The sequence below is a fragment of the Solanum pennellii genome, chromosome 10 (assembly GCF_001406875.1).
Source record: "Solanum pennellii chromosome 10, SPENNV200".
Lineage (NCBI taxonomy): Eukaryota > Viridiplantae > Streptophyta > Magnoliopsida > Solanales > Solanaceae > Solanum > Solanum pennellii.
In genome coordinates this window covers 75,009,735-75,023,527 of record NC_028646.1, presented here as the reverse complement: position 1 = coordinate 75,023,527, position 13,793 = coordinate 75,009,735, and the positions used below count along the sequence as shown (strand labels likewise).

Below are 13,793 nucleotides of genomic sequence, written 5' to 3'. Positions count from 1 at the left end.
TGACCTTTTGGCTCTCTTCGTTTCTGGTTGTCTGAAAAAGTGATGCGTGCCAAAAGAAGAAGAGAGCTAAGACAATCAACCGTCAAAACACTTTCGCCAAGAGTTTCAGGTTCGAGTCTTATAAAATTAATATTAAATATTTTATTTTGTAATATGTTATTTTTTTATTCAAATTTAAATTAAGAATATATTCAACATTGCTGAAAATAATTTATTTTTAAAAATATTTTATTAAAATAATTTTTAAAACAAACTTATATTTAATTATTCGTTTGAAAAATATTTTTGATAAACAAATTGCATTTAACTAATTTTATAAAAAAGTACTTTTGTAAAATTATAAAATTGGATAACTATTAATGTACTTTAATATTAAGATTATTTTACAGGGAGAAACTATTTTAAATATCTATTATAAAAAAATAATTAAACTTTTATTTTTATTATGTTAAAATAAAATATGTACAAATTCAAATTTATATTATAGTACTCTTTTGGGAGGGATTGAAATCTTTAATTGTTAATTTTTTAACCTTGCAAAAAAAATTGTTATTGTTTTTGTTCAAATTCTATAAAATTAAACGTAAAATAATATGTAAATATAACATAATAATATATAAACGTAAAATAAAATATAAAATTTATTATATAAAAATAAAAAGTAAAATTCTTATATATATATATATATATATATATATGTGTGTGTACGAAAGAGAGATATTTTAGTCTTAGAGAGAAATATTTTTTTGTTTTTTATTCTACTTTTTTTTTAAGAAGTAAAAACTTTTTGTTTCTTCCCAACAATAAAAACTTGATTTTTTTCTCTGGTTAAAAGCACTTTATCGAATTGTCAAACACGTAATTATCAAATAAAGTGCTTCCTTTTTTTCTTCAAAATGAGTGATTATGACCTCCCAACAACGATGTTAATTCATGAATCAAATTTAGTTGGTCTATAATGAGGATATAGATATTGAATGAAAAAATGAATTTAAAAATCTTCACAAAAGTTTTTTTTTATTTTAACTTTTACGATCATTATGGACGAATCAATTTATGTACACCTTGATATGATACGAAGTTTAATAAACTAAAAGAAAATTCAATGTTAAAGTCAAAAATTAAAGTTATGTCAAATATATTAAAATAATTTAATCTTATGATCGTGTGAAAAATTAAAATTTGAATGTTAATTAAAAAGAAAAAGACTAAAATGAAAAGAAAAACTTTTTTTAAACAGTACTAGATAACTTTGTTCCTTAATATTAAAACAGATAAGAATAATCATATAATTTTTTATCTTCGCATAATATATAATTAAAATGAAAGTCATCATGGCTAAATATAAGTTATAATTCCATCTTTACAAGTTGGTCTAAAGTGTAAAATATTAAAAAGAAAATATTCATGTGGTTGGTGGAAAATTAATGGGGTTATTAGTTTTTTTTATAACGACATAAGTGAATTGTCAATAGTAGTTGGTGAAAAATGAATTATAAGTTAGGCATTTCCATTTGAGTAATGTTTAGGTTATTTAATTCCTTATATAGTTAAAAAGATTTTCAATATCTTAGATGGATTGCCTTGTCTTAATTAAAGCCTAAACCTAAAATTGATCTTAGATGTTTGACAGGAGAACAACATGTTGCATTTCGACTTCATCACTATTTCAAAAAAACTTAAACTTAAATAACATACATCAAAGCAGCTAATAAAATAATAGTAAAGAGTATATAAAAAAATAAGAAAGAAACTTAATATAACGAGGTTTTGACCAAACTAAGTCATTATATAAAGCATTTACCAAATAATATATTTTTAAAAAAATTTACAAAACTAGTATAAACATATTCCATATTAACGTTTTAGGATATATTTCATTTTTTAAAAGCTGACAGCGTTTGGTTGATTTACGTTAGTCACAGTAACGTTTTACTACTAAAACGTAACGTTTTACTCCTAAAACGTTATTTACAGTAGCGTATATCAACCTAACGCCGTCAGTTTTTAAAAAATGAAATATACAATAAAACGTTACTGTGAAATATGTTTATATTAGTTTTGTAAAAATTTTAAAAAACATATTATTTTGATAAATTACTTTATATAATGACTTAATTTGATAAAAAATTATAATATAACATATCAAAGAGGAACAATAACCATAACCAACTAATGTGCCAATAACGAGGAATAACAAAGGTTGTATAATAGGTCAATTACGAAACAAATGTTACTACCATCGGTAAAATATGAGAATCGGGCAACAAATATAATGCACCAATATATCTTACTGAAAGATAACACAACACTCACTTACCTACTAACATTCTCATAGTTACTAGGAGGTAACATAGGTAGGAGCTTTCGAATAATACAAATAAGTGTAATAAATAAAGATGATTCTTAACTTGACGTTAATTGACTATTATGACTTTTAACTTTAGGTATGTACAAGTAGGCACTTAAACTTGTATAAAGTTGAACAAATAAGACACATTGTCCTACATGACACCCTACATGAAACTTTTGTGTCCTATGTTATTATGTCATGTAGAACATGAGTGTGTACTTATTCAATTTTATACAAATTTAAGGGTCTAATTGTGCATACTCAAAGTTAAAGGACATAGTTATCCGTTGAAACCAAGTTAAGGGTCATGTTTATGCTTTATATTATACAAAATAAAATAAAACGGATGAGCATGTGAAATAAATAGTAAATTACTATTCTATTGTACAACAAGTGGGGCATTGGCCTTCGCAGAACTAATGTTTGTGCTCGTTGGTTTCATTATTATTAAATTATGTCAAAATTAATTTGATTTCACGATATACAATTTAGGTATAATATAGAAAATATGTCTTTTAACTTGACTTTATAATATTTATGTCTTTTAACTTTGAGTGTGCACAAGTAAATAATTAAATTTTTATAAAATTGAAGAAGTAGACATACACGTCCTACGTAACATTAAAAAAGTAGGAATCATAGGACACCAAGTTTTCATGTAGGATGCAACATAAGACGAGTGTGTTAAATTAATTTAATTTTATATAAATTTAAGTGTCTATTTATACACACTCAAAAAAAATAGATACAAATTGAAACCAAATTAAATGACATATTTATGTATTATGACTATTTGACAAATATAGCCAAGTAACAACCTACATTATATCCTTGTATATTATTAAAAAAATCATTATATTTTACCAACCAATAATGAGAATTAGAAAAATCATCAAGGGACATTAAATATATAATTTTCTTAATTTTTTTTTTAAGAAATCTTACCTAACAGATTCTTTCAACATATCATTTCTAGATCCAATGAAATTCATAGGTCTAGGAGATGCCCTATCAAAAGAAGATATATATCACACTTTTGACAGTGAAATATCGATTGCTTTAGTATTAAATGGTTTTCTTAATAGATGTGTCAAAAATCGACCAATACAAAGGACAAGAAAGAAATAATACTTAGACAAAATATTAAGGATGAAAGAGAAAAAAACATGATTGGCACTTGGAGGAGCAACATAGTTAGATCATCATTTTCTTGTTAAATCTTTCCCCTTTGAAGAAGTAGTTGTTGATAATTCTTCATTTGTATTTACTTGTTGTGAACCAAGAGTTGTTAAATTAGTGAATGATGAGTTTCTTGATGGTGATGAATGATGAATTGATTTAGGTGATAATGGAGGTGAAACAGAGAGCATTCTTGAAACAGCAGGTATTGGTGAAACTTCTGTTACTTCTTCAAATCCTTCATCTAAATACACAACATCTTGCATTGTTAGTTGATGGTACTCAACAATCTCCCTTAAGATGAGATTCTCACGAGCGTATACTGAATTCTCGTGTGCTAGACGAGCCTTCTCTGCTAACAGTGTCTCGAGTTGTAGCCGTATCTGAAATATTGCACCAAAAGAAGAAACATGATTAACTGATCGGAATGTATGTATAGTAGATAACGAATCCCTTGATGCAAGTCCTACTTTATGTTGTTTGTTCACATAATGTACCTAAACAAGTCCCTAACTTAATCTCTATTATGTTCTTGTTTTTGACATGATGGTCAGAAACACACCTAAAATATCACTTTTTTGCGAGTTTCATACTTCAACTATTCATTGTTCTCTAAACCTACGTAAACTGGCACTCTTTTTGTATTAAAACACACTTGATGTTGAGTTGGCCAAATATTTGTTCTCTATAAACGACAGGCACGGGTAGACCAACTCTACATCTAGGTGAGTTTTAATACAAAGAGAGTGATAGTTGAGGTATGAACCTCGTGAAAAAGATGAAACTCACGGAAGGGTATGAAGTCTGCATCCAGGTGAGTTTTAATACAAAGGGAGTGATAGTTGAGGTATGAAACTCGCGAAAAGGTGATAGTTTTACGTGCGTCTAACTCTATGTTTTAACAGGCTGAATTCAAGATTGCTAGTGCAGTTATCATACTAGAGATACGATAAAATGGAGGTTTACGAAGATGAAATCAGAACAAAATTAGTAGTAATAGTTGAAAAAAGAACTACCATGTCATCATCTGCAGGGTTGTCTCCCTTCTCACGAGCCTCTCGAAGCATTTTATTTTCTTCTTCCAGCTGAGAGCTACGTTGCTTCGCGAAAGCAAGATCAGCTTTAACTGTCTTTAACTCTCGTAGTAGCAGTTTCGCTTTTGCTGCAGTTGCCATTGCCACCTGAAACCAAAAAAACAGGCCAACAATGCATTTGATCACCAGCAAGGAAATATTACCAACAAAATTTCAATCTTTCATTGTACATATAATATTTTCATATCCTTAATGTCAGTGACGAAGCTAGAAATTACGCTAAGGGTGTTCAAAACTTTAGTATATATCTCTAATAAGTTGCTTTTAACTTATATGCACAGTATAATTTTTCAACGAAGGGTCTTCAAGTGACCATCATTGGGTCAATGTAGCTATGCCACTGATTAATGTTATAAGGAGGACATCATATATCATCACACAAGTTGCCACCTTACGTCGCGAGAAGCTTTTAATTGATCTTCATGAATAGTTTGTGTTTGTGGCCGAGTTGTTTGCATCTGCCATGGGTTACGTCCGTTGGAGACATGATCTTGCGACGTCTCAAGAATTGTACGTCCTTCCTGAAATTGAAGAAAAAATAATTATGTTGATGCAGAGCATGTATCTGATAAGAGAAAAACAGAGAAACTATAATCTAAAATCAACTTCAGTACTCATAATCTAAAACCTATATTGCTCTGACTCTTCATGAATAATATTGTTTTCGTGTCTGATCCTCCAAAAATGTATGTATTACTGTGGTAAATCTTTTTGAGAATCCGAGCAATAGAATGATGATTTTGAACAGGATGATTAGATAGGAAGCTCATGAACCAAAACACTAAGTTTCATATATGCCATTCCTTGCATATTCTCACGAAAGGAGTCGGAGCCAGAAATTCCAATAAAGATATTCGTTTTTTTTTTTTGAAATAAGAAGCAAAAATGTCACACCTAACACAATTTTTGACCCACTTTTGTTTGCTTGTGTTATGAGAATTCAACAATTTGTATATATACATAAAAGAGTTTGTATTTACACAATTCAATTCTGGAGATTCAATTGAACCCCTTCAGACCACGTAGCTCCGCCCCTCGAAAGGGGGAAGAAAAAGGGAGGGCTCAAATAATCACCTGACTTTCTTCAAGAATGTCTTTGCCTTTCCTTGCTAAAACTCCCCAAAATCCATTTGCCTCATTTTCACTATATCCATTCGAAAGAGCATCCTGATTTTGATCCACCAATATACAATTAATCAATTGCTACGTCAAAATTTATCAAACACGATTTCAAAAAATCAGGCAAATTTGCTTCAATTGTAAAACATTTTTCGTGAATCGTATCAAACATTTTGAAGAGAAAAAAAAGTGATTAGAAAGGACCTGAGAAGCACGACGATTATGAGCGACTGAGGCTCTAATGGCTTGAGCAGCGAGAGACGAAGAGGAAGAAGAGGAAGAGGAAGAAAAAGGATCTCCGGGGGAACGGGAAGTAGCAGTTTCATGATGAAATGTGGAGGATCTAGAGATCCCCTGTTTCGGTTCCGCCGGTGAACGGAAAATGCTTTCTTCCTGAAAAGTGGAGGATCGGCTGATCCCCTGCTTCCTTCTGTAAGCCATTTCTTCAAATTTGTCAAAAAAACTTGAAGAAATATTTGAAAAAAAAAAAAGTCAAAAATGGGATTTGGATCAAATAGTGAAGAAAAAGAATGTGCGTATAACGTCTCTAACTAACTTTCCTCCTTTTAAGTTGACACTATGAAGCATTTTAAAGTTATTAATTACGTAAATCTTAACTATTCCATTAAAAAAGAGATTTTCTTTTTAATTATGCATATTAAAGTTTAGATAGTTAATTAACATTGAAAAAAATTGTTTTTATTGCTCATTACAACTCCTAAAAAAAAGTTCTATGTCAAATCTACCGATAGATTTTTTATAATATATGTAAGAGATTTTTGAAAATTAAATAGAGATTTTTGTAGCATTATTTTATTCATTTCAAATAATAAGAAGTTAGTGTTGAACCATTAAGCGTTTCACTGTCTCATTAATTACCAATGTGAAATTTTTGTCGTCCCGTATTTAGCATTTGATGCGTGGACAATTTAATTTTTGGAGACTCCAACTTTAAGTGAGCTCAGCGCTTAGCATCTAACGCGTGAGCTTGATTTTTCGAGACTCAACATTGAGTGAACCTAGTGCATAGATCGAGTGAGACGAGTCCTCTGATATCATGTCAAATTAAGTCTTAAGCCTAACTCACATTTCAAAAGATAGCTCAAGAGGAGAAAAATTATCTAAATCTTATACGAAATTCACTCATCTCATCAACGTGATTTTTGTTCATTCTTTTAAGGAGTACTGATTTTTCTGATAAACTCAGAAGAAGTTGTATTCTGCTTAAAAGTGCCACAAACAATCCCATTTACTTATTCTTATTCACATGAACATAAAGCCTCATCTTTTGTCTTTCACCAAATGCTCCTTTGACATAAGCCAGTTTCAAAGTAGCATAAGCTTGGTATATAATAGAAGAAACCAAGAACAGATAGATGTAGTAGATATACAATTCCTACGTATAATCGATACATCCTCTCTCCCTCTGATTACAAACAATGATCAGCTTTTCGACAAGAATAAAAAGCTTCCCATCCGATATCTCGTTTTTACCTCTCTGTAGCAACAGTATTGATCCTAACAACTTAAAAGAGTATGTTGAGGTAGAGGATGATCCATCCAGCCATAGAGATCACAGCAAATATATGAACCCAAAACAAGATTGAAGCTGCCTCCTTCCCACACCCTCTCAAGTTGGCAACCGCACCTGTCCAGCGTAAAATTTTTATCAAAACATACATTTCAAATACACAGAGGATAAAGTAAAAGATGAAAATGTGTCTATGGCAGAGTCATTTCCCATTGGAAGTCGTATGTCTGACATGTTATGGAAGGTAATTTACCAGCAAGTATGGATGTGGGCATTGAATACTGAAGAAGAAGAACGAATCTGAACATTTTATCATCAGCAGGAAGGAAGCCAAGCTTATCAGCTAACATGACAATACTGAGTCCAGTTGGAGGAACCAAACACAACCGTGCAAACACAATAGCAACAGTTGTCTTAAGACCAATTTTTGAACTTCCAGGTCCTGGTCCTGCAGAGATTCAAATATCAAGGCAGTAAATGGGAGCACCTACGAATTAAACATACTCGGTGAATAACAAGATTTACCACAAAAAAATGACGAAAAATAAAGTTCAAAGGAAACAAAGAATTGTTACTTACCATCAACGAGATTGCCTCCTAAGGCCAACAATATGCAGGGAATCATGGCATCCCTGATAACAAGAAATAGGACAACATTTAATCAACATTTACATATGAAAACATTTTCACCAGTAGACTGGAAGAATAGTATTATTGCATATGTCAATTCAGCCAAGTCAAAATATTCTATTACAACAGAAATAAATAAAAGCAGATACGCGAATCCAATTCTTTAGCAATATATGCTGATGTACGCTATCACAAAAGGAATATGTATCATGTACTGACATAAGAAATCCAAAGGCAGACTCTTAAGCAGGGTGGAGCCAGCCTGTAGTCAGGGGTTCAGATGAACCCCCTTCGCAAAAATTATACCATTTATACATGATTAAAATCATTTTTTATATAGTAGATATCAAACCCTCTTCGACTAGTTCGTATATTTACTTCTTCAGATTCTGAACCCCTGAGTAAAAATCCTGGCTCCACCACTGCAATTTAAGGCGGCGTGCTGCAGGACCATTAGGTGACATGTCTCATCTATTTCAGTAACTGGAAAGGATAATATTTTACATATGCTGAATGGTATTTATGCTGATCTTTAACTTATTCCACAATGGAATAAAACTTACCCAAGAATTAAACAGCTGTCAGTGAAGAAGTAAAGTGGAGCATCAGAAGTAAAGATGAGGCGTTTCAGGACCGGCACACATCCTATGATAATCGCTATGATCTGTTGAGAGAACACACAATTTAGCAACTGTCACAATAGTTGTTCTAATTGACAATCTACTAAAAGAAGTGCTCTAATAGACAGCTATATAAGTGAACTATGCATGCCACCTTCTCCTTGGCCCCCAAAATATCCCACAACTCAAGTCTTTTAATCTGAAGAACAGTTTTTTTTAATAGGTTGAAGAACAGTTGAAACATTTATGCAGAGTATTTTGCTCTTGATATCTCAAAATTACTCGAACAAATGTCCACAGCAACCGTATAAACGTACGAGATTAACACATCAGCAGGTTGGCAATTCAAAGGAAAGTCTTAATATATCAACTCGGGAAAGCCATATGTAATGAGTTTGATTGACAAAGGAGTAAGAACTCATAGTTCAGATAAGGTCATAATATCTCTTATATTCCTTAAAATCCCGAGAGAAAGCATTGCCTAAAATGAAATATAAAGCCTTATCAAGCACAAGTGACATAACATCAGTTGACAAAATAGTCTGAATGGAAGTTTGCGTACTAAAAAACCACAGGATAAAGCATTCTGCAGGAGAGAGATGATTCATTATATAATTTATCTCAGTGTAGCATTTATAAGATAGAGCACGCAGGTCAATGAAACTGCATATATGGATCCATCCCAAGATTATTGAACTTACAGAAGCTATAATGGGAGGTTGAATAAGTTGCTTGAGCTTCAGTGTCTCATAGAGAAATTTAAAGAACTTTTTAACCTGTAAGCAAAGTGATGAGCAGTCAGACACCAGTATTATAGAATACTATTAAAGGGATTACTATTTCTACCTCATGACACCTCAAACTATGAGTAAAGACGCAAATAATCTAAGCATAGAACGTCTCTCACCTTTTCTTTATTTGAACTACTAGAGTCGGCTGGTGCAACATTTGTTGCAAGTAATGGAACTTGCTCTGCAGAACTACCTGATGGATGACTCGGCAATCTTTCTTTGTTAGGAACCTTGATAGGAAGGTTTGCATCTTCAACATCGAAGGAACCTTCAGGAGGAGGTGAGAGCATCTGGAATACAAAGGTGTAGAGGATAATTGCACCAACCTACACACATTTATCAAATAGTACTTTTATTAGCTAAAGCAATTTTTGAAGTTCAAAGAGGTTAGCAGATACTTCTCTACATTTTCAAGTTTCATGTAAAATTCTGTATTAGGTGCCGGATTTCCATGCAGAGGCTGCGCTTTTTATTTTTTAGTCAGGAGGCGAGAGGATGGGGGGTTTTAAACAGAAAAACCAGAGTGGAAAGGAATTACCATTGGCTAGTCAAGCAGTAAGGCAAAATCAGAATTTTAAGTTGGGCCAATGCAAAAACAAACAGTAGCGGTAAAACATACAAAGTGCTAAAAAATTATATTTATCTAAACGGTTGACACTGAATACGAAAACATTAACTCTGAACTCTTACATACCCACTGTCCAAAGGAGATGTATGCATTTCCATCTCGTGCACATATCTCAGAGTCACCAAAAGGATTTGATGGGTCACGACATAACGCAGCTATCAGAACAAGTGGAACATTTCCTATGTTCCCTGCATAACACAGAAATGGAAAAAACATGAGCTAACGAATCTGGCAGTGGACTCCAGATGCCAAGTCATTAAATAGAATAGATAGTTAAGAGTTAAAATGCGCTTTCATGTAAAATTCAAAGTGATAAATGAGCTATCAGACATGCTAAACACAATAAGATACTCCATGTTTGGCATGTTTTAACAATGCCACGTGTGACGCGTAGCAGCCACAGTTGTTGTAATAAGGAAACATTGAAGAACTAACTGAATAATTCAACTTATATTCCACCTATCAAGTTAAGTCAACTCATACCGCTATATAGAGAAGTTTCACTGTTTAAGATACTGTAATTTGCATTGTATAGAAAATCAAACAGATTTCAGAAAATAAGTGATTCATAACTATGAAGCTAGCTATAAATGGAACACTTACCAATGCCAATCTGTATAATGGTAAACTTGAAATAAGGGTATGGTGGACGGACTATCGTAGCAACAATTAAACCAATAATAGAACCAAATATGGTGGCCAAAACAATGTTAACAGGGATGAACCACCTGATACAGTGAAGAACATCAGTTGAAAATAGTATAGAATGGGCACTGCAGTACAAAATAAGCACGAATCAAATGTAATCCTTACCACTGAAGCAATTTCTCATACGTAATGGCTTGTCCAAGTTGAGAGAATATCAAGCATGGCAGCAAAAGTGAAAACACTAACTGCATGAAACCGTGTCATAGTATCTATTAGAGATACACAAAAGCTAAATCTTACTACTTTTGCCATTAGGGACTGCAAACATGTCGCATCTCACGTAAAACTGAATTGATGATTATGTTACAATCCATATTAAGAAAAATTGAAATTGATAACTTCATAACATCTATCAGAAAGATATTTGAGGACTCCATCAAGCTAATTCCTATTTCAGGATTGAACAATGAACAGTCAGTGGAGATTATTCTTAAACAAGACTTATCATATAAAAAAGTACTGACCCCATTTAAAAGCTTCCGTCCATTTGCTGGAAGAATATTGACATACTTAGAGGCCATCAAAAATCCCAAGAAGCATAGTGTAAACACTTTCGCAATCGGTAAAACAGCAATCTTAATCGACGTGATGAAAGATTGTCCTCCTCGTTGCGGTTCTGTCAGAACACTAAAAAGAATCCTCGACACCCTATCCATCTTTTCTACCTACTAACAGCTTCCCTCAAAGGCGAAACTCTACCAATCCAAAGTCGCGAAAACTTTCCCTTTCCAGTCTTGAAGGTTCTGATGTTCTTGTTCAGAAAGATCCCAGAAACCAAACAATTCCAAAAGATTGCACTTTTATCTAGCTTACAGTTCAAAAATTCAAAAAAGTTCAAATCTTTGACAAGTAGCACTCAACTTCTCCAACAGTTTAGCTCCCTTTCTGCACGATTACGAAAGGAAGCTCCAATTATTATCAAATCCAAAATGCTATATTCAAGTTAGTTGACACAGCAATAAAAGACAACTGATAACAATTTTCTACAAGAACTGTGAATATAAGGTATTGCAGGTATAAAAGGGGTTTTCAGATTCACAAAGTACAACAACAAAAAACCCCGCGTAATCCCACAAATGGGGTCTAAAACAACCTAGAAAGACTGTTTCCGAGAGACCCTCCTCCCGGACAAACTTCGGATACACAAAGAAAACAACAAAGCTCAAAACTTCAAACTCATTTCAGAAATCCCATAACTGCCAAAAAAAAAAACAGCTACCTCCCAAGAACCAAAAGATTCCTTTTTTTCACCCCCAAACTCCAAGAACCAGAAATTTCAACAAAATAAACTTGATGGTATCCAGCAAAACAACAAAAATATGGCAAGTCATTAACCAGATAATCAAGAAACCTCACAAAATGTCTAAAATGCAAATACACAACGTATACGTTTAGAATATGTAAACATGAGTTTATTCATCATAACAACTTGAACCCTTAAAAGAAACAGAAAAAGACTAAGAACTAACCAATAACCGTCTCTCAGAGAGCTAAAATCTGAGTAAAGTTTATTATTTTTTGCTTTTTCCCCACTTCTCTTTTCACTTTAATATGAACAAAACCCAGGTTTAGAAGAACCTGAAAAATATTTAATAATGATAGTTTTCAGGAAAATAATTGTTATTTTGTATCTATTTATATTATATATACTACCCCATAGCCCCCCACACCCCACCCCCAGATTGGATCTTTCCCGAAAACTACTCTGTTTTGCTGTCCCAATACAGAGTAGAAATTTCACATCATTTTGGAAACTTCCCCATCCCCCCACCCCCCCACCCAAGATTGGATCTTTTTTAGCTATTCTTTGGACACGAATAAGTATTTTTGTAATATTTTACGGGATTAGATTTTGAAATTTATATTTCGATATAATTTTTTGTAAAATATTGTGTTGGAGATCTAATTTTTATTTTTTATAAAAAAAAAATAGTTGAGATTCATAGCTAAATATATAACTTCACTTTCCATATAAAAAAAATTCATTTTGGAAACAAAACTTAGTACTAGTATATATTTATTTATGTTTTCAAATTTTATATTTTTTTATGACCAAATGGTCCTTGGTTATGTGAATGTACTATATTAACCCTATGCATTTGCACGTTTTTTTGGTACTTACAAAATAGACACTTTGGTTGCGTCTATTAGATTTACCTTTTTCTTACCTTTTTTTTACGTGGCACTAAAATACAATATTATAAAAAAGAAAATGAAAATTGAGACAAAATTCCAAAACGGCAAAATAACTAGGAATTTATAAAAAAAAAAGAAAAAAGCTAAATGATCAGAAAATTTGATCATAATTTGATTAGAAAAATAAAAATTATAATTTTTTTAATTTTAACATAAAATAATTTGTTTTGTATCTTTTAGTTAAAAGAAATATAAATTAAAAGGATAAAAATATTTTTTAGAAATAAAATTACATTAAAAAATTATCTTTGGTCAAATTTTGACCAAATTTTCTGATTATAATAATTATTTTTTTAAAAAAAAAAAGTAAGGTTCACAAAATGAGAGGAACCCAAGTAATAAGAAAGGTGCAAGGTTTTCTGTGCCTTCATCTAAAATAAAGTTGACACCTTATTACATTTTTTTTTTTTAGTAAACATCAAAATAATGATGAAATATTAAATAAGTGTTTGATTATGAGATATTATATTACAGTATAAATTTATGAGATATAATTAGCGTTTGAATATGTGATTTTAAATTAATTTCATATCGTGTGATGTGATTTTATATTCTTCAAAAATTATGATATGAGAATTCTATATCATGATTTGAGATACTTTTAGTACGAAAATTGATCCACACGTTTATATTTTGTTAATTAAAAAAACCTCATATTTATATCTACTAACCATTTATTTCATATATAAATAAAATTTATAATGACATCATTACTTTTGTAAATTTTTTATTCTCTCCGGCATAAAATTTATTACTCTCACCAATATATAGTTTCTTTAACTCAATCAACCGATTGTTGACTAATAAATTTGTTCTCTTCATTTACTTCAACACCTAATTTATTACTTCTACCATTTTGTATTTATTACTAACTCAAAGTAACATTGTTGGTTCGTCTTCTCGGTCATATAATCGAGAAATGTCAATTCAACATGAGGGAATTA

General features: G+C 31.5%; 2 protein-coding genes across 3 annotated transcripts; both read right to left on the bottom strand.

Annotated features, from left to right (window-relative positions):
• Nucleotides 1-3,393: 3,393 nt before the first annotated feature.
• Nucleotides 3,394-6,264, bottom strand: LOC107002575. The gene is made up of 5 exons (XM_015200642.2): nt 5,950-6,264; nt 5,701-5,793; nt 5,022-5,147; nt 4,549-4,713; nt 3,394-3,915 (listed from the first exon to the last, which is right to left on the bottom strand). Exons 1-5 carry the CDS (start codon nt 6,184-6,186, stop codon nt 3,556-3,558), a joined length of 981 nt encoding a protein of 326 aa, XP_015056128.1. The 5' UTR covers nt 6,187-6,264; the 3' UTR covers nt 3,394-3,555.
• A 699-nt stretch (nt 6,265-6,963) lies between these two features.
• LOC107002671 (protein PIN-LIKES 6) lies at nt 6,964-12,280 on the bottom strand. Of its 2 annotated transcripts, XM_027912472.1 has the most exons (12): nt 12,123-12,280; nt 11,420-11,538; nt 11,118-11,380; nt 10,759-10,838; nt 10,549-10,673; nt 10,012-10,133; nt 9,434-9,643; nt 9,228-9,302; nt 8,470-8,570; nt 7,856-7,908; nt 7,530-7,724; nt 6,964-7,393 (listed from the first exon to the last, which is right to left on the bottom strand). In XM_027912472.1, exons 3-12 carry the CDS (start codon nt 11,307-11,309, stop codon nt 7,272-7,274), a joined length of 1,275 nt encoding a protein of 424 aa, XP_027768273.1. In that variant the 5' UTR covers nt 11,310-11,380; nt 11,420-11,538; nt 12,123-12,280; the 3' UTR covers nt 6,964-7,271. The 2 variants fall into 2 exon arrangements, with proteins under 2 accessions (XP_027768273.1, XP_015056286.1); XM_015200800.2 differs by having other exon boundaries at nt 11,118-11,538.
• Between the last annotated feature and the right edge of the window lie 1,513 nt (nt 12,281-13,793).

Bases quoted from the DNA above. Each gene is read 5' to 3' on its own strand.
- LOC107002671 (XM_015200800.2), bottom strand. From the start codon at position 11,309: ATGGATAGGGTGTCGAGGATTCTTTTTAGTGTTCTGACAGAACCGCAA. The intron at 10,839-11,117 runs GTCAGTACTTTT...GGTTTCATGCAG, and splicing joins GACGGAAGCTTTTAAATGGG to TTAGTGTTTTCACTTTTGCT. The intron at 9,644-10,011 runs GTATGTAAGAGT...AAATGTGTGTAG, and splicing joins ACATCTCCTTTGGACAGTGG to GTTGGTGCAATTATCCTCTA.
- LOC107002575 (XM_015200642.2), bottom strand. From the start codon at position 6,186: ATGGCTTACAGAAGGAAGCAGGGGATCAGCCGATCCTCCACTTTTCAG. The intron at 5,148-5,700 runs GTGATTATTTGA...CTTCAATTTCAG, and splicing joins ACATTCTTGAAGAAAGTCAG to GAAGGACGTACAATTCTTGA. The intron at 3,916-4,548 runs GTAGTTCTTTTT...GCAATATTTCAG, and splicing joins ACCCTGCAGATGATGACATG to ATACGGCTACAACTCGAGAC.